At 40.8% G+C, this 21,104-nt stretch overlaps 1 protein-coding gene across 1 annotated transcript in view; it reads left to right on the forward strand.

The window, feature by feature from the left end:
- Nucleotides 1–18,632, forward strand: part of LOC308082247 (uncharacterized protein) — a 36,245-nt gene extending 17,613 nt beyond the window's left edge. Inside the window, exon 2 of the mRNA XM_080423928.1 lies at nucleotides 18,524–18,632. Within this exon, the coding sequence (XP_080280054.1) occupies nucleotides 18,524–18,620 (97 nt within the window). The 3' untranslated portion in view covers nucleotides 18,621–18,632. The remainder of the gene's footprint in view (nucleotides 1–18,523) is intronic.
- The last annotated feature ends 2,472 nt before the right edge of the window (nucleotides 18,633–21,104 follow it).

The raw sequence follows: 21,104 nt of genomic DNA on the forward strand, positions 1-21,104 counted from the left end.
TTTCTTAAAAGCATCTTTGCCAATAACAGTGCACTTTCAAACATGTAAAGCATTTATTTTCTTTAATGAAGAAAATACACAAATGCACATCCACATGACGTTGTCAGCCAGGGAGAGGGGAGTAGAGGGGGAGGGGGAGGCGGAGGGTGGTGGGATGGTCGGGGGAGAAGCAAACCAAACCTACTTAGGAGACCATTTGTAAGATTTGTGTACTATTTCACCTCTAGTGGCTATGCTATATTAACAATCTTTGGCTAGGATCTATGAGTGTGTGTGTGTGTGTGTGTGTGTGTGTGTGTGTGTGTGTGTGTGTGTGTGTGTGTGTGTGTGTGTGTGTGTGTGTGTGTGTGTGTGACCAAATGTCCACTCATCAAGTATAGAAACGAGGAAAATCCTGTGAAGTGAGAACATTTTGCAGGTCTTAACTTGTCAAGGAATTTAGGTTTAGGATGAGGGGAATAATTCATTGTTCATTTAACATTGAACTGCCAATAGAAATCAGTCAACGGTCCTCTAGTCTCGCACTGCGAATCGGAGATCTCTGCCTACCGATACACATCTGTGGACTTGACTGGGGAATGCAAGGTAGAACAGCCGCTAACAATAGGTCGGAGAGGCTTATTGTCGGCATCACCCAGAGCGCGGGAGTCTATCACCGTTTCACAGAGCGCTAGATCTACCGTCAGCTTCCAGTACTTACTTACCGCAGGACATGCCGACTCTCAACATGGATAAAAGCATTCTTTAGGTGGGGATAGATTCTCTTATAGCTGTAACATAGCAAATTCACATCGGCTGTTCTACAGCTACCTTTAGCCCACTGTAACAATCAGTTATTGCCAGTGTGTCATCCACAATGCCATGCCCAGATTCACCCCTCTCATCTCTCCAAATATTATTCATAAGCTTAACAACTAAATATGTTACTTACTGCGTAGCGTGCAGGGTGCATGGCAGGTGGCGGACCATAATGGCTACTGACCACAGAACCGCAATGGCAGCAGATGTACTGGGATGGGCGTATCGCAGGAGCCTGGCCAATCAGACCTGGGTGGTGACAAAACAGGACAAATAGTACATACTGTAGTTAAGTCATGATCATGACATTTTACTTGATGCTTAATTGTCATACAAATAATTGCGATTAACGATTTAATTGTTTTTAGCATTGAACATTGGAACATATAATTTGTGTTTTTAGGCTTCGTAAATAAAGATTTCACAGAGCAAATATGAAAAATAATTAAAATATATACAGAAATGACTGACATATTTAATCATTTTTTAATAAAAAGAAAGAATCAGGAAGCGTTGCGAGCTTGCAGATCTATTTCCACTAGTTTTGAAAATATAGAAAATGTATTAACCTTTTCAACATGGAATTGATGTCTATATGAAGCATAATTGTGATTATCTAAAATAATTGTGATTAGGCGATTATTTATTCATTGTAACAGGCCTATATACACGCATTTGCGTTATTCAGCAGTAATGCTGAGGATGGCCTTCCTGCCGAATCACATGTAGGCCTGCGTTTGGACAAACAAACAAAAGTTTGTTTATTTGGTTGACTGCTGATCGCTCCCCATCTTAAAACGCCCTAAGACTTCTACAGAGTGTGGAAAACAGACAATACACCCAGTGTTCAAATCTACAGATGTTGTTGTTGTCTTAAACATAAAATCAAGTGACAAAAGCTGGATTTAAAACATAGAATGACAACATAAAGCATAATTTAAGTGTTCAATTCTCCCTTTGCTCCAAATAGTTTAGGAAGGATCAAATAAAATGGCTGATCAGTAGTGTACATACGAGGGGAAGCCTTCTTTCCCCTGATGGCAGGGCCCAGCTTCACTTTACTCCCGTTGAAATAAATATGTTGCTGTGGTAAAGATAGTACAGAGAAGGTGTTATAATTATGTATAAACAAACCAAACAATAACTGCAGAGTGATAACTGTAAGTCAGTAGTTCTTAAAGTGGGTTTTGGGCCCCCCAGGGGTCCTTGGGGCAGTTCCAGGGGGTCCCCAGCTAAATTAGTTAATACAGAATCAAAATCAGCTTAACCACTTTAACCCTACATATATTGACTATTTGGGGGTCCTTGATGAGAAAACGTTTGTGAGCCACTGCTAGGTAAGTAATACTTACTTCAGTAATCTTCTGAATGTTAACTTCTTCGTCGAAGCTGATGAAGCCATATCTTGAAAAAGAGACGAAAACTTAGTTCTCAAAATACCAACAATTTGACATCAGTACTGATCAAATCAAATAAATTGATTTTATGGTTTCAATGTAACGTTCATTGAAAAAAATATGTCTTTCTCCTTACTTATTTCTGTTGCATGCATGTCCAAAACAGTCAGTATCTGACAGCATTCTGATTGCCATGTATTCTTTAATGCTCACCCTAAGAAGCTCCCTCCGTGGTAGATAAGCTTCACCCTCCTTATGAGGCCGAACTCCTCAAATATTTCGCGGATTTCACTTTTATCCGGCTGATGACAACCATGAATGAACAAAATAAAAATACATTATAAGGGCGCGCTCCCACCAAGAGTTGGCTGGCCGCTGTTAAACGCAGGTTGTGCGCGGCCACAGTTTTTTGCAGCCAGCGGATTCAAAAAAACGCTGTGACGCACCTGTCACTCACATTCAAGACCGTCCCCGTAGCCCGCACCGCCTGCTGTATGAATAATTTGACTAAGCAGTTTTATGCTTAGTCGCGGAGAGCAGATAAACGCAAGGTCTGCGCGACAAGCGGAAAAATCTGCTCTTGCGTGAATCCACGCATTTACATTGACAATGCATTGGCAGATTCTGCCCCAGAGGTAAAATAAAAGTGCGGTGGGAGCGCGCCCTAAGCAGGTTAACTGTCATACTGGTCTTTCTAAACCCCATGAACCCTAGCAGCCCTATTCTGGGGGCCAGCTTTTGGCAAAATTAGCTGCTCTTGAAGCTTGTGACGTGCTGTGAGCTTGTAGATCGGGCAAAGAGATTTACTACAGAGGGGAAAAGGGGGGGGGGGTCTGAACAACTACATTTATAGGGTTTTAAGCTCCCATATTTACTGTTGCATCTACATGTGTACACAGTGCAGTACAATGATCATATCATAACCCGGCAGGCCTCGTGTTTAGAACAGTGGTTCTCAATCTTCTTAATTTCAAGGACCCCCATGACTCTGAGAACATACTAAAGGAACCAAATGGACCCGCAAGGTTTCATTTGTACTCTCTCTGAGTTACAGACCCGAAAGGGTCCATTTGGATCCCTTTCAAGGAGCCCTGAGGGTCCCTGGAACCCACTTTGAAGAACCACTGGTTTAGAGAACAGCCAGATGTTTTTTAGTACAATGGACCACAATGGAAACAAGCCCCCTGGGGCTTTATGCGTTATCCTTTTATCACAACCTATGACTGTAATACATGTACTGTTAACTTGTTAAGTATTCAATCAATCAATCAAATCGTCGATCAATAATCCTTACATTTGTCCTTTTGAAGTGCCCTTGAGCAAGGCACTGAACCCCCCCTTCTGTTATGTTGTTCCAGATCAAATGTTCAGCTCTAAGCTTAGCTACAGTACATAACTCAGAATGTAAACACCATCCAGACATCAGATCCAACTCACATAGTCAAGCCCTCCTACAAACAGGGTGTTTGGGATGTCCTGGCCCTCAGGCAGAGGGAAGCCATTTGCCATGTAACGTGTCTGGAACAATAGGAACAATGAAGTGAGTCAAGACGACTGTTGGCAATAACAAAGAGCGGTGCTTAAATCCTTTGTGATATTTGGACAGGCTGCAGAATATATTCTAATTCTAGAAGCATACAGCCATTAGCAAAATGACGTTCAAGGGCTGTATACTGCTTGTCAGCCATGCAAGTTCACAAGTATTACATGTACGGGGAATAATACTGGCCAGGGGTCCCCAGCAAATTAGTTAATATAGCATAGACATCAATTTGAACCACTTTAACCCTAAATACATCGGCTATTTGAAAATAGCCAATATACAGCTTGTAAATCGTCTAGTTAAAAAACATAGATCTTTAAAAAATGTGAAGTGAAACATTTAAAATATTCTTTTGAAACATTTACCAACACAAATGTTTCTCTGGGGGTCCCTGTCACAGACTATTTTCAGATGAGTTCTCCAAATATACATTTGAGAATCACCACTCCACAAATAGCTATGCATGCAAGCAGGACTAAAGGATGAGAAGAGGACGTCTATAGTAGCTACAGGGGGTCCGGGACCCCTAGGGGTCCTCAGAGTTACTACAGGGGGGCCGCCAAATATTTGTGTGATAGGATATTTGTTTTAACATGAACCACTTGGACCCCAGCAGCATCCCTATTCTGAGAACTTTAGCCGATCTACAAGCTCACAACGCATCGCGAAGCGTTGTGAGCTTGTAGATCGGCTATTTTTGGCAAAGCGGTTTTTGATTTGTAGAGAAAAAAAAGACAAAGCACAGAGTGAAAGGTCAGGTTTACTAAGTATTGACCATTTTTAAGAGGTTGAATTAAATGTCTGAAAGCTCTGGTCCATAGCGTTAGAAGAAGTTCTCCTTGACGCTATGTTACTTTAGAGCCGTTGCTCGAACAGCGCAGGCTGTGCAGCCTCTTGTCTTTAGTCAAAAATAACAAATTCACTTTCACTACTCACCAAAACAAAGACGGTTTAAGATGTTTAAAGCCTGCTTTTCTTAGTGGGGACACTCGGAGCCCCCCACCTCATGTCTAAAATACACAAACGCGGCCCTCCCCTCCCCTCCCCCTCGATTCGTTCACCATCACCAGACAAATGGCTGCTATGCAGAACAGGTTTACCGGTGGCGGTGAGCGTCCTCATACACGGTATAAATCAAACGCAACACAGCATTATGGCTTCACTATGGATTTACAAAGGCTAACACTATGCTAAAAACTAGTCATTTCCTATACAACCATGTTTCTACTATTTATACACCCGTAAACATAACTATTTCATAAACCTAAATATTAAAACTTAACATAAATATAATATTAATCACATTAATCAATCTACATTAAGGTCATTAGAAGATATTGTCTAATGCTGGTCTACTCTTCTATGAGTTGACTCAAATCAGCTGTTCTGTGCGTATGCGGTTGTGCTCACGCGTGCGCGCATTAAGCTACGTGCTCGTGCGTGCATGTGACGTCATTAAAATACCTTCAACTGGGGGAAAACATCACCATTACACCACTGCAAAAAAGTGTATTTTAGACGTCGGAAATACTCCAGTAAAGTAAAAGTACCTGAAAATGTTATTTAAGTACAGTACTTGAGTAGTACTTGTCTTAGTTACTTACTTCCACCACTGGTGTTCACTTACGTCCTCACATACAGATAGTTGGCCTAGTATTCTACTGCTTACTGCCTGCGAATAATATCTACAATGACGACCACAATAATAATGATAATAATAATAATAATAATAATAATAATAATAATAATAATAATAATAATAAACACATTAACAATGCAACTAAATACTATGAAATATACATAAAAGATAAAATAAAATCCATCACATAATTATGTGATGGAAAAACAGTTTTAAAAAAAAAACATGAAATTGAAGATTTCTGTATAATGAGATACTTTTACTTTTGGTACTTTAAGTACATTTTGATGCCAATACTTTTGTACTTTTTACTCAAGTACATTCTCAATACTAAACTTTTACTTGTAACAGAGTATTTATGCACTGCAGTATTGATACCTTTACTTAAAGTAAAACATGATGTGAGTACTTCTTCCACCAGCTGTCTAGTTGCATTTAAAAACATCATCACTGCGAAACAGCACCATTATACCCTGATTTATAATCCATCCATTGTAGGGTGTGGCTCGCCGAAAAACAGCAGATCTACAAGCTCACAATGCCCTTGTAGATCTGCTGTTTTTCGGCGAGCCACACCGAAACACACAACGCGTTGTGAGCTTGTAGATCTGCTATTTTTCGGCGAGCCACACCCCCAAACGAACGAAGTAGGCCTATAATTCTGGCTTTTTTAATTAGCCCTTCGATTTGAACAGGGAGCTAAATCAAATCTGAGCGAACAACAGAAACCATGATAAGGCAGGATAAATCCCCCTTAATACAGTATGATGGCCAAAAGGATGTTTTATTATAACTCTCTGGCATCAATGTAAAGTAGGCCTAACGATCAAAAGAGATCGAGTCTCTACACAAGCTTTTTTTTTTCAACTCCACACACAAAACAAGTAATCAAGAAAATTGAATACATAGGACCTTAATGGGAACAAGCCCTGAGGGCTTATCTGGGTTATCCTTTAAGCATTATTTTGTAGGCCTATAAATCTGTGCCACCATTGCATTGTTTTTGCAAACTGTTAATAAAGTATTCAATCAATCAATCCAACGTGACGTGCATGCAGTGATCAGTGTAAAAGTGTTACAGTGTGTCACTCACCATGGTTTATAATCGAAACGAAAGTGATTAGAAGAAAGTGATTAAGTATGAAAACACAGAAAGCTGCGCAGACACGAATAACCTCTGATTGAACTCAGCTGAAGAGGGAAGATTATGACGTAACCACGCCCATAAGCAGTGGTGGGTAAAAGTACTATTTTTTTTTTACTTAAGTAAAAGTATCAATACTGCAATGTAGAAATACTCTGTTACAAGTAGAAGTCCGGAATTCAAAATGTAGGATACTTAAGTAAAAGTACAAAAGTATTGTTATCAACATGGACTTAAAGTACCAAAAGTACAAAGTACTTGCTGAATTTCCCATTTTACATGTTTTCAAATGTATAAAATGTATCAAAATCTTTTGAAAATAGCCGATCTACGCATAGTGAGCTTGTAGATCGGCTATTTTCAAATGATGGCCGAAATGTATAGGCTATAGGGCTGAAGTGTATGTTTTATACTAATAATCAAAATCTACAAAGTAACTAGTAATTAAAGTTGTCATATAATTGCAGTGGAGTAAAAGTACAATATTTGCCTCTGAAGATGTAGTGGAGTAGAAGTAAAAGTATTGAAAATTAGATATACTCCAGTAAAGTAAAAGTACTTCAAAATTGTACTTAAGTACAGTACTTGACTGCATGTCCACCACTGAACAAAATACTCAAGTAAATACTCAAAAGTTTTTTTTTTTAAAGTAATCATTGCTATAAAGTGTTCAGTAACAGTGTTACATAGCTCTATAATGTGATAGTAATCATTGCTATAGAGTGTTTGTTCAGTAACAGTGTTAAATAGTTCTAGAGTGTGATAGTAATCATTGCTATGAAGTGTTTGTTCAGTAAAAGTGTTAAATAGCTCTTTAATGTGATATAGAGCTCTACATGTTTGTAACCTGTGGATGACACTGGATGGACACTATTTTATTGTAATAGCCTACTTTCTTTCCTAAAGGTTTCTGGTAGCTACATATTTCACAGATAATATTAGATTTAAAACGTGCAAATAAATCGTTTTAGCTGCAAATCAGTGGTGAGCTATACTTTATATTATAATGGATGCAAGTTAATCTTAATATTCAGGTGTATTGTGATTATTTAGTATGTCCAATATGAAGATGAGATCCATTTCTGGAACAATTAATGCACAAATGTGTTTCCACACACAAAAATGTTTTATGTAGTAATGGTTCCATCTAGTGGATATACTGCAGAGATACACATGGCTCTGTGTGAAAGCTGTTTTCTATTTGCTGATCAGTACTCACATCCGGTCTAAAGCCCGCCTACTGTATCTGGTAACTTTCAACCAAATAATACATTGACGCACCGTTTCCGTATCCTTTCCAGACCCAGACCAGATCAGCAACCTGCAAAGTGAATTGATCCCAGTCTACTTCCCGAGGAGGTTAACGTATTTGTATCACACCGAGAAGCTGTTATATAAAGACATTAAATTGGTTGGAAATATGAAAATGAATTTGTTTTCTCAAACTACTTGGATCTGTATAATAATACTGTTCATTTCTGCATTATGTAGGCCTACTTCTGAGAACATTATTAGTGTAGTCAAGTGAGTGTACTAGATCCTACTAGTTCAGTTGAACCATCTTATTCAGCAGGCCTAGTTTGTCGTGACTTTTTGTTGCATGAACATATATGAACATTATATTTATATGTATTATTTATTATATTATATTATATTTATTATATTATATTATATTTATATTAACACATTGTTGAGTTTGTCCTCTGGTTCTGTTTTGTTCTCCTTTTTCCTTTTCCTAATGTCTTGGTGTGTGTTGTTATCTGGTCATAGAGACATAGATACGTGTTGATGATTTGAATTGTACTTCCATGTACTGTTTCTCATGTCTTACTAAATAAAGTACATGAATCAATCAATCAATCAATCAATCAATCAATCAATCAATCAATCAACTTGATACAACTTGTATAGGGAGCTACTGCTGAGAGCTGAATACAGGAATCATAGTTTAGGTAGCAGACAAGCAGACGTGCAGACTGTAGCTACTGTGGAAAGCTTGGTTTATTGTACGATACAAGGACTGACAATCTGTTAAATATGTTTATTGTCACATACAGTACACGGTCTGCTTTATGAATGATCTAAACTAAGCACTTCTGGGGTCATTTTAACTTCTACTCAGGCTTTTATATTTCACCCCAGACAGTTTCTATGTTGCTCTTTAAAATATTTAGATATTTGAAATGTATTCATAATCATATCAGACTGTAGTATATAAGCCATACAGCCTATGATATAAGCCCATGATTGTATAACTTCAAACTCCATTTGAAGTTAACCATGTTAGATTAACTGAAAACAATTGTCCTTAATTGGCATTAGCCTTTTATAAGGTTAGTATCAGGCTAGTGTAACAGAGTGCAGTTGATAGAGTCATTTGATCTCTTATCTTATCTTAATTATCATAATGTGTCTAGGGTCCTTAACCTGGTTAAAAATGTCCTATTAATTATGGTCTCATGGGCCTGTAATACTGTCATGTTAAAAGTACTCTGTACTACCAGTCCCTCTGTCTGCCAGCCAAGGTCAAACGCATGCAGGCTTTCTCTGCGGCAATCTTTTGTTTTAAGAACACTGTATCTAGAATGCTCTTCTCTACAGCTGTCTCCCTTAGTGTCACCAAATCTCCTCTGACCAGTGACAGGTCAGAGCAGTCAGATGTCAAACCTGTTGACCCAGACATGGGGACGCTGTTGTCCAGAGATAAACTGTCACACAATCATCATCTACCATCATCTACCATCATCAGACGACGACGTAACCATCGCTCTCATCCAATCCGAGAAGTCCACCTTCACCCGGAACCTCATCGATGTCACATCCTATGATGTCATATGTTTATGTTACTGGACTCTGTTAAAAGCTACTGCTTTCTCTGTTACACTACAGAGAGACGCGACCGATGATGCGGAACCATACCTGTGATATACTGTAACCTTCTACTTTCTCTCTGATCTGAATACAAACATGTTTCGTTATACCCTTGGCTGTGTCTTCTGAGTTTGGTTTTTCCTTATTGCCTCCGTTATAGAGCGTCGCAGTTCCCGCCCACTTCCTGTTTTTTTTGGTGCCGGAAGAAAAAACTCAATGCATTTTTCCATTGACATTTCCAAAAATATTTATATCTATTAATTTAAGCCTCGAATCAAGCCATCACGATATGACATGAATCATGACCATAAAACGTTTTTTTCTGTGATTTTTTTTTATTTTATATTTAATTATATGATATACTATATTTAATAAATACCATTTGTTTTGCCGTTTTCAACAAAAAAAAATAATCACAGAATCAAACGTTTATGGTCATGATTCATGTCATGTCATGATGGCTTGATTCGAGGCTTAAATTAATAGATATAAATATTTTTGGAAATGTCAATGGAAAAATGCATTGAGTTTTTTCTTCCGGCACCAAAAAAAACAGGAAGTGGGCGGGAACTGCGACGCTCTATACAAGTATGATGTACTTTGTGTGGGTCATAAGGTTAATTCAACTCCATCAGCAGTAGTTTGTATAATGACTCAAAAATGTTTCACCACAATGTTAATTAGGTCTAGGTCTGATTAGGTCTAGGCAATTTTTATTTTATTTTGAAAAACATTTTAAAATAGTGAAGCTAGCCGATTTACAAGCTCACAACCTGTTGATGTAGATCGGCCATTTTCACTGTTTTAAAATGTTTTTAAAAATAATCCAAAATGCCTAATAACTTGAGGCATATTAGGAAAATAATAATAATAATAATATAATTATTATGACCTACAAAATGTATTTGTGACATAACTAAAATAATTAGGGAGTTAGGGAAACAAGAGTTAATCATATTATCTACCATTTGATAGAAAAAAATCGTAAAATGAAGTTAGAATATAGCCTACAGCCAAACTGTGAAGGAATTTCTTAGTCATTTATTTTGAAGGTATGTTTTCCTTTGCGCAATGCATTGTGGGGTAGTAGTTCTTTCTTTGAGCAGAAGTCTGAGATCCGCCATTACGGCTACACCACACAGCTGTTCTAACATATAGTTATAGTTAGTAAAACATCTCCAGATATTTTGCTGGCTTCTTTCGTGTTTTGTACTGGAAGTGGAACCACATTTGTTATCCGTGAAGACGTTTGTGGTAAGTTTGTGTTAATGTTAAATAATTACGTAAATGAATTGGAGCATAGGCTATAGCATATATTAGCTCCCTGCTAACGTTAAATTCGCCACAAAGCCTTCTTCCCCCTCAAACACTCGGTCCAAATGCAGTTCTAAGTAGTCAATAGGTTTCGTTGACATTTGTGTGTGTGTGTGTGTGTGTGTAGTTGGGTGTGTAATTGTGTTTGTAATTGTGTTAACACTCGGAACAATAACATTAGCTTGCGAGCGCCGTTGCCAGATTCTGTGAGAGAAACAAGCAACCTGGTCTATAGGAAAAAAGCCCAAAAGAAGTGACTATGAGCCACATGAGCACTTTAAACATATACATCAGCTACAAGCTCGTTGTGAGCTTGTAGATCTGCTATTGTCAAATAAAATATTGTGGGGGAAGTTATAATTAGCAGACTTGGCAAGTGTTGCCAGATTCTGTGAGAGGAACAAGCAACCAGGTATAGGAAAACAAGCCCAAAAGAACCGACTATGGGCCACATGAGCACTTTAAATCAGCTATTTGAAAAAGCAGATTGACCAGCTCTCACAATGCGTGATGATGTGAGCTTGTAGATCTGCTATTTCTAATTATAATCTTGGGGGGATATTATGATAAGCAGGCCTGGCACAGGGTTAGGGTTTTCATCACATGCATTTTACAAGTTGTAAGGTTTAGTTGTGTGTGTGTTAGTGTGTGTCATCAGATTAACTTTTGTTTGCTGGACAGTGTGGTTTGTAAAATGAGTGGCTGAACAATGTGTTTGTATTTGCCAGGTGAAGGATAGATGGAATCAAAGTCAGTAATGGAATCAGATTCACAATCAAATCATACTCTTATTAGAATAGTTTTATGAACATGTGGCATGTAATATCTGTGGATTAACTGACTGAATTCCTGTGAATGCGTCATCACGGACATGTTTATTATTATTATTGTTAATAGTATTATCATATTATTATTGTTATTATTCAATAGCCTTGCTGTTTATATGTTACAAACACACCCAGACACAACAGGAGAACACAAACTTAGAACCGTACTATGTCTGTACTGTTGAATTATTGTTTGCAGCAGTGTATGCAGGCTCTTTAAAGGTGATGTTGTTTCAAGATGCCTTTGTGGTGGCTAAGCAAAATCACAAAGTATTAGCTAGTCATTCCTACTACTGCTACATACAGTCATTCAACATTGGTGGAATGTGATGCTGTGGTTTTGTGCAGTAGTAGCTGCCTAATTTCAGGACACCGTCATAAGACATATAATATTTGACCAATTTATACACAGCGCCAGGATGAATAAGATGAGAGGCACTGTTGCATGCATTTATATTTGTACACACTCTGAGAAAATGATCATGTTTTACTGTGTACAGTACACAGTAAAACGCGTAGCTGTTTGTTTGTAAATCTACCTGTCTTAGAGCTGTCATATGAATGATATGTTTGTATATTACATGGTTAGCAGTAGTGGATAGTAACTATATAAGTACATTTACCTTGAGTAACGCTTGAATCAGTGGCACACGTTTTCCACAAATAGATATAAATATAAATGTATGCATTTGTGTTTTCCTGTATGCATTGACAGGAGTGGTGGAGCACTAGCTTCATGTCCATTCATCAAAGGGTTGCCCATCATTGGTGTTGAAAGATGATGACCTTAAAGATGTAAATGCCTTCCTCTGTGAGGAAGGCACTTTTTTTCTTGGAACCTCTTGCAACAAGAGCTTAAACTGAATACCCTAGCATCTATTAGCCATTTTAGGAATTTATATAATAACCCTGTGCATTACCTGTATGCAGCTGTTTTAACTGATTGCTGTCAACATGCAACTCTTTTAACTGTTTGTCAACATTTTGTTTTTCTTGTTGTTCCTATGTTATTTATATGTGTGTAATCTCGGCATAGGAGAAATGGTGAAATTAATTGGGACAGTGCAGGCGGGTCATCAAGGCTAATGTGGCCACAGTGAAGAGCATGTAACTTTTTGAGGGGCACACGGCCAAACTAAGGGACAGCGATGGCCATGGCCAATGTGAAATTATTTCCCTGGTTAAATAAATACTGTATATATGAACATGCTTCTTGGTTAATCAAACAAGTAATCGATAGAATAACACCTAAGAAAATAATAGTTACAGCCCTAATGGTTTGCTGTCTCCCTCTGTATACCATCCCAGCCCTGCAGTCAATCGTCCACTACCTGTTTGTGTTGAGGGGCTGCAACAAGGCAGACGCAGGGAAGGAGGTGGACACACAGAAAGAGGTGGTGGTCTCTATGCTACTGAGACAGTACCACCAGGTAAACACACACACACTTTCTACCTCGTCATCATCTCCATAGTCATACTGGGAATTGTTTTCACCCTAGTCCTGCAGCAGTGTCACAAAGAGAATGAGGACAAGTGGAAGAGACTATCCAGACAGATAGCTGATGTTATACTGCCCATGATTGCCAAGCAGCAGGTGATGGCATGTATATGATATTTTAATGATGCGAGACTGTGATTCTTGCATGGCATGGAGTTTTCATGGTTTTATGTCATGCGATACCCATTCATTTCTAATTTAAAATGATGGTTCCCAATGCGGTTTCTGTATTTCTCATTGCAGCATTAAGATATTGTGTAGAATTAATGTTGTTCCTGTTCTTGACGGCTTCCTGTAAGAAAATGTGTGTTCCATCTCCACAGATGCACCTAGAATCTCCTGAAGCATTGGGAGTTTTAAACACTCTGTTCGAGACCGTGGCCCCCTCCTCTCTCAGGCCTGTTGACATGCTGCTCACAAGAGTATGTTCACTACCTCCGGCCACCATGGTGAGACACACACACACACACACACACACACACACACACACTTGGTCCGTTTCTACAAAAAAACTTTGGGTCTCTATTACATGGGTTAGGGTAAACATGTGAACATTTTGCCAAAAAGCTGAAAAGTCTGTTGGCACAAAGAAAAAAAACAACCTCTTCTTCACCAGTTATCTGTGGCGACTGTCCCGCTGTGGGTGTCGGGCATCCTGGCCGTGCTCAGGGTTCCTATTTCCCAGTCCACGAGGACATCGTCCTGTCCCGGGTCCACAAGCTGTCTCTCCCCTCACCTCCTCTCCTGCCACACCATCCACGGCCTGCGTCAGCAGAACCCCTCCCTCCCTGGAACCTCCCCCGGCTACCCTCGGCAACCAGGAGACCAATGGTGAGACGCCACATGCCCCGCCTGAGGAGACATTGTCTCATACACATCTTCAAGAGTGGTGAGTAATCACTTTACCAACTAAGAACCTATGTTACTTACCATTCTTGAAGATGAACCACAATTTCCATGCATTTTTCGGAACTGTTTTATATCGTAAATGCTGGATCTTCACTTCACTTTTGAAGTGTTGCTCAACGTGGCCTTTGACGTGATCGAGCATGAGTTCATCTGTGGGAGCAACAAGCGAGAAAAATATAAAGGGCAATATAAAGGCTTGGGTTAAAAAGAACAGGTTGACGGCAAGTATTCGTTTTTCCCCCATTGAAAGCAGACATTTTTGGGAGAGGGAAGAAAAGTAGAAATGGTAAAACAAAATCAAATGATTAATTGACACTTCACCATTTGTCATTGCAAAAAGTTGAAGTCAGCTCAATGTGTTTGTGTAGCTAATAATAATAATAACTAGAAAGTACTGTTCCTGAAGAAACAGTGTGGGATCGCTAAGAATGTTGATAGTATCGCACTAGAAAGTACTGTTCCTGATTAATTCTGTCTTACCTATTTATATTACATATTGTGATGTCACGTGAAGCTTGACCAATCCGAAAACGGGCAGAATTTAAGAGTTCGCTCTGACATGATATTGATTCTGTGAAATAAGAGTTAATTGGTCTGATAACATTCTTGTTCATGACAACATTTGATTTGTATACTTGCTATCACTCTTATGGGACCTTCTATGGCTCCCGTCCCGCGTTTGTCCCAGAAATGGACTTCAGACCCTTGCCCTAGTGACGCTGAATATTTGCTGAACTCAGAGTAGCTGTTTCACCATCTACTCTTCATATATAAGTACTTTTACTCAATATCCTGCTTCCTGCATTAGAGAAGGCCTCTAGTTTTACATAGGATTTCACCCTTGCATAGGTTTCTCCTCTACATAGGATATCGCCACTACACTCGCAATTTGCTCCGTAATGCGTTCTGAGCTTGTAGATCAGTGATTCACTACCGTTGCGAAACACTATTATATGTACAACAACGGTATGGACCAAGAAAACTAAAAGCTAAAACATACTTGAAATGCTGGAATGAAATCAAAATGATCTGTTTTTTGGCCATAGGTTTTCTCCTGTGTGCTTGCCCAGGTGGTGGTGTGGCGTCCAGGACTCGTTGCCCCTCAGTGTGGACATCCAGTGGGCCCTCTCTGCCTGGCCCTGTGTCTGGAACAAGCTCTCCATGCCGCAGTACACCACACACACCTGCTCCCTCATCTGCTGTCTGCGCCTCATCATTACTGCAGGTCAGTGGGCTGCCATTTACATCAATGTTTGCAGCCCTTGAACTACTGCCCTACTGTATTTGTGCGTGTACACACACATACAGTATTGATGTATTGTGGTTAGTCGACTAGGTCGACTAGGAATGCTGCATTAGTAATCCTCCACTGCTGTGTTTAACTTCAATCCTCTGTGCGTGACTTTGTGTGCCCCAGTGGCTGAGAGTCCTGTAGACCAGCTGCTGCATCCCGAGAAGAAGAAGAAGAAGATGATGGAGGTGGAGAGAGACTCTGATGTGGACCAGGTGGACTCGCCACACGCTGACAGTAAGCACTTAACTCAAAAGAAAGCAATTTATTCTACAGTGAGTGCAGAAGAAAGTACCTCTACAGTATCATTGTTGTAGACCAGTGGTTCTCAAAGTAGGGTCCAGGGACCAGGGGTATTAGAGAGAGTTTCAGGAGTAGGACATCCCCAGCAAAACTAATGTAACAACTGTAACCCTATTTTATACTTTGGTTATTTTTGAAAAATCTTGAACAATTGTGAAAGATTTTGAAAACTAAACATTTTAACAATATAAATCTTCTCTTATGGGGGTCCCTGGCACAAATTATTTTCAGATGGGGGTCCACGGCCAAATACATATCAATTTGTCCGTGGCATGTTTGAGAACCACCTTCTACAGTACAGACTACAGTGAAATGTGCTGTGTCAGGTGTTTTCATTGTTGGCAGGACACATTAATCTCTCACTAGAAATGAATGAGACTGTGTCTGGTTTATTTTCTTTCTTTTTTTCTCTTCCTCAAACAGACTCATTAATTTCTACTGAGAGAATGTTGTGTCCTGTTTTTCCCCCCAGCATTTTAAAGTTTGGTGATGTGTGTGTGTGTGTGTGTGTGTGTGTGTGTGTGTGTGTGTGTGTGTGTGTGTGTGTGTGTGTGTGTGTGTGTGTGTGTGTGTGTGTGTGTGTGTGTGTGTGTGTGTGTGTGTGTGTGTGTGTGTGTGTGTGTGTGTGTGTGTGTGTGTGTGTGTCCAGCCTGTGTGTGAAATCATGGCAGAGCTGGTGGATCCCCTGCAGAGTGTCCTGATGCTGGGTCACCATAGGAACAGTGCAATCCCTGCCTTCCTCACACCAACATTGTCATCAGTCTATCCCGACTGCCCCTGGTCAACAGCTATACACGAGTACCTCCACTGGTCGGTGTGTGCGCATGCATATATACTGTACATGGTCGCTGTCGGGTGGAAACTTTGCATGTCCAAAAACGTAACTTTTCAGGAAATGGAAAAAAAGAACGTGTTCAAATATAAACTGCACCAAAAAGTTTGGAAACTTAACTTCGGTCGGTTAAATCTCCCCTTTAATAATACCAATTGGTGTTTTATATAATTGTAATCGTTGATTAGTCACCTTTACAATGAGGTACAGCTTGTAAGGAATGGATCGGGCATTCGTAGAATGAGCAACACAGCTAAACGTGTGGGTAGCGCCTCCCAAAAAATTGCCAAAATCCCCCAATACGCTTCTGTTGGTAATCGCTCTTGTTTTGAGCGACCTGCCAGCACACCTGCTGAGAGTTTTGTGCCAGTCAATGGTGTGTGACTGGCACCTGAACATGGGTCTTGCAACTGTGTTGAGTTTGTGGATGCTCCAAGCAGCAACACTGCCCCCATAGTAAGATGCCACGTTTGTCCCTTCAGGATAAGGCCCGTGCAATAGGGCAAGTGAAGCTGGTGTTCCGTTACGCAGATTACGCATTATTTGGTGTAAGCCCTGGTACCATTTGCAAGCAGGTGTGTGCCAGTCACAGGTGTGTGACTGGCACCTAAGCATGGGTCCTGCAACTTTGACATCTGTCTTTGGTACCGTTGTGCGAATCTTGCCTGTAAATCTCTGGAAGAAATGGTTCCTCAATGAAGCAAGGGTCAGGAACCGGTCTTCTTGGGTTGTTGTCATCCCTGTTGACTTCACCAGTCTCACAGAACTTGGTCATAAGTTATAAATGGTACCAGGGCTGACACCAAATAATGCTGCCACTATGCATAACAGAACACCAGCTTCCACTTGCCTTATCCTGAAGGGACAAACGTTACGTGACATCTTTCCATGGGGGCAGTGTCACTGCTTGGACCATACACAAATTCAACAAAGTTGCAGAAGCCATGCTCAGGCGCCAGTCACACATCTGTGATTGATTTTGAGTAACCTGCCAGCACACACCTGCTGGCAGGTGTGTGCTATTGTTGCCCGTGTGTGGATTAAGCCCTGCATTTCTGTCCTTCACTCATTCTACTTAACCTTTTTCTGCTTAATGCTTGTGTTTCCCCAGGAGGACTAAGCCTGGTGCTGAGTGCCATGACCCTGCCCACTGCTGGAAACCCTGCTGTCAGCTGTCGGGAACAGCAGCCCCGCAACAAGAGCCTGAAGGCCCTGGAGACACAGTTGGCACGCACGCACGCACGCACGCACACACGCACACACACACACACACACACAGGGTAACAAATCCCATTTTAGTGTGTGCAGCTTCCAGATGCTTGGAAAACGTTCAAAATTTGAATGTTTGAAATATGGCCTAAGTGGTTAATACTGTGTCTTTCTGTTTCAGCTGGTACTCTGATACTCTAAGTCATGAGAAGCTGCTACTTCAAATCAACACAGCGAGAGATGGGCAACATGGACTACAAACTGGGACAGGTGGGATATGGAGGGAGACGGGTAGAACTATAGAGCTATATAAAAACTAGAGGACGGCCACCAGTTCAGACACCAGTTATTCCGGTACCTGTTTGCCTATGGCGTAGAACTGTCCTATCTTTCTTTACATAATCCTTGATCAAACTGAAATGGAAATTGCAGGTTAAAGGAGGTTAGAGGTTATTATGCTGGCAATAGACTTTGAATTGGAGAAGGCTAAATGTTCTGTCTATCTGCAGGTATCCATTCACTCAGTGTGGCTAGGCAACAACATCACTCCTCTCCCACCTCCCCTATCAATTCCAGGTCTCAGACAGACACACACACCAGCCATACATTCCTTTAGGCCCAACTACCTAGCATTAATACACACACACCTACTTCCATCCTCACATTGGACTACTGCAACTCCCTCCTTGCTGGTGCCCCGGCGTCTGCCATCAGAGCTCTGGAGCTTGTTCAGAAAGCTGCAGCTAGTCTGGTGTTCAACCGCCCCAAGTTCTCCCACACAACTACCCTTTTCCGTTCTCTACACTGGCTCCCCGTAGCGGCTCACATCCAGTTTAAGACCCTGGGCAGTGAAAGGAACAGCTCCGCCTTACACCTATGACCGACCACTTCGGTCTGCCGCCTCGGGGCGACTGGTTGCTCAGTTGTCCTTCTGGCCGATCTACACAGTCACAGCTTTTTTCTGTTCTGGCCCCACAGTGGTGGAATGAACTCCCCACTGATGTCAGGACAGCAGAGTCACTGCCCATCTTTCGCCGCAGGCTGAAAACCCACCTCTTCAGGAAACACTACCCTGACCCTTCCTCTTAGCTTAGTTGTCAATTATTTTAACAAGCTCTTGTTTTATTGGTTCTTGTTTATTTGGTACACTTATTTGTTATTTGATTTTCCTATTCGTCTCATCTGTTTAAGAAAGTAGGTAGCTGATATATTGCACTTTTACCTTAGCGCTAGGTATACTCTTAGTTGCTTGTTTTAGAAGAGAATGCACTTAAGACTTCGGTTGATTAGTACTTCTCTTGCCTACCTATGTTGAATGCACTTATTGTAAGTCGCTTTGGATAAAAGCATCTGCTAAATGACTGTAATGTAACATGTCCTTTCTTGTACATGGTAACAGGAAGCACTGTGTTGGTGTGGACATCCACTCATGTTCCCAGTTCCTTCTGGAGCTCTACAGCCAGTGGTTGATCCCTGGTACCCCCAGTAATAGGAGGACCCCCGTGGTGTTCATCAGTGAGGTGGTCCGATCGGTGAGCTAAGAAAAAGATCTGATGCTTTCTTATAACAAATTGTTAAATCACATCAGTCTCCTCTATCCTTCACTGATCTCTCTTGGTCCTGCTCCTTCCTCATGTGGTGTAGCTGCTGGCGCTGTGGGACCTGTTCACAGAGAGGAACCAGTTTGACATGATGTTCTCCACCCTCATGGAGCTGCAGAAACTCCACCCGCCGGAGGACGAGATCCTCAACCAGTACTTGGTGCCGTGTGTGTGTGTGTGTATGTGTGTGTGTGTGTGTGTTAGGGCATTAACGAATAGTGATTTATGGTATTCGAGTTATTCGACCCAAAAGTATTCGAATAGTCGATTATTCGGCAGACGCATCTTTTTTTTTTATCCAATAAAAAACGAGCAATCCTCGGCCTCTCGTTGAAATGCTGTGTTGCGAGGCTAAACATAACAAGCCAGTAAACGGTTAACTAATTAGGAGGCGGGACAAACCCGAGGGTTAGTGAAATACCAGTGGCTATTTACCAATGAGCCGCGACCTGATTGGACTAAGCCAACAGCAAGTTTGTGTGTGCTAACTGCGTCATTGGGATTTCCCCTGGTACGCCATGGTTTGGCAGCTGTATATAGTTTGACTGCACTAACAAAGCAACAGTTACTTGCGGGAGTGTTTCTCTTTCCTTTTCTAAAATCTAAATAGGCCGAACTTAAATTGTTACTTTAGCATGAAATAATATAGAAAATGACTGTTCAAACAAATATAATCAGCAACAAGCAGTTATGTCCAACTTCGGTCATTAGGCTATGATGCATTGTGATACGTGCGATACGACAGTTTTAAATACAAGATCAACTTATTATTAAACGTAATCTCAGCAATAAATATGAATTTCCACAGGTTGCTTAACGTTTACCAATGTATTTGTTTATTGTACTCGTGCTGTTTTACATTTCTGTCTAATAAAACATCAATCAATCAATTGTATGACAAAGAAAAGAAACAGGAGTGCTGGCATTCTTTTGCAAACAAACGTAAAATAAATAATACAATAAAAATATAAATGATCACTTTAACTTTTACACTTTTTAACTTTGCAAATAAGACAGTTGTAAACAAAACGTAGGCCAGGCCTGCTACTCACCACCGCTAAGAAACGGGCCACCTATAGTCCAGAACATAGGCTAATTATTCCACAGTAGGTGGTCGGTCGAGCCGATATGGTAATAAAAAGATACGCATATTTACTGTAACATCGTCTTCTAGACTACTCGCTGTCGACAAAGTCCTCCTCGTTTATTATGGTCGTAGACTTGTGCTCCCGACTGTTGGCATTCAAGAAGATAAGGATATCCACGTGAGCTGGGTGTAAGCTTGATCGCTGCCTGGTAATCGTGTTCCCAGCGAGTGAAAACACCCTTTCACTCGGGGTACTGGTGGCTGGGACAGCCAGGTAGGTTTTGGCCAGCTTGGCCAAACGAGGGAACTCCTTCTCATAGCGCGCCCACCACTTCAGAGGGCTGCTCGTTGTGGGAATTCGGGTGATCTGGAGATAATCCTGTACCTCCTCTGTGCAAGTGTTGTTTACACTCTGTGCTTTTTTGCTGGCATAGTGAGGCCCAAACAGCTCCTCATAATCACTTTCGAGTCGCGTTTTTTGCCCCTCTGGCTCCCCCGTCTCCTCCGTCTCCTCTGTCTCGCTGTCCACGGCGGTATCTTCAGGGGCGTCTGTAGAATAAATAAGTCAGAATACCGATTGAGTGTATGTTCCACGTTTCAGTGAATGAAAGTTTATACATCCAATTTTGCATTCATAATAAATACAATAAAATACATTTACCTGCTGTATCTGCAGTCTGGTCCGACTCCTCATCTTGCAGTAGTTGAATCAGGCTGCGTTTAACCCGCAGTCTGGTGTTCTCTGGGAGGAAGCAGAGATCTTTGAACCTCGGATCCAGTATACAGGCGATGATAGGAATCGAGCCCACCAAGTCGTAGTCTTCTGTGTCCAACTTGAATC

The sequence above is a fragment of the Gymnoscopelus braueri genome (assembly GCF_963280865.1).
Source record: "Gymnoscopelus braueri genome assembly, chromosome: 3".
In the NCBI taxonomy this organism is placed as follows: domain Eukaryota; kingdom Metazoa; phylum Chordata; class Actinopteri; order Myctophiformes; family Myctophidae; genus Gymnoscopelus; species Gymnoscopelus braueri.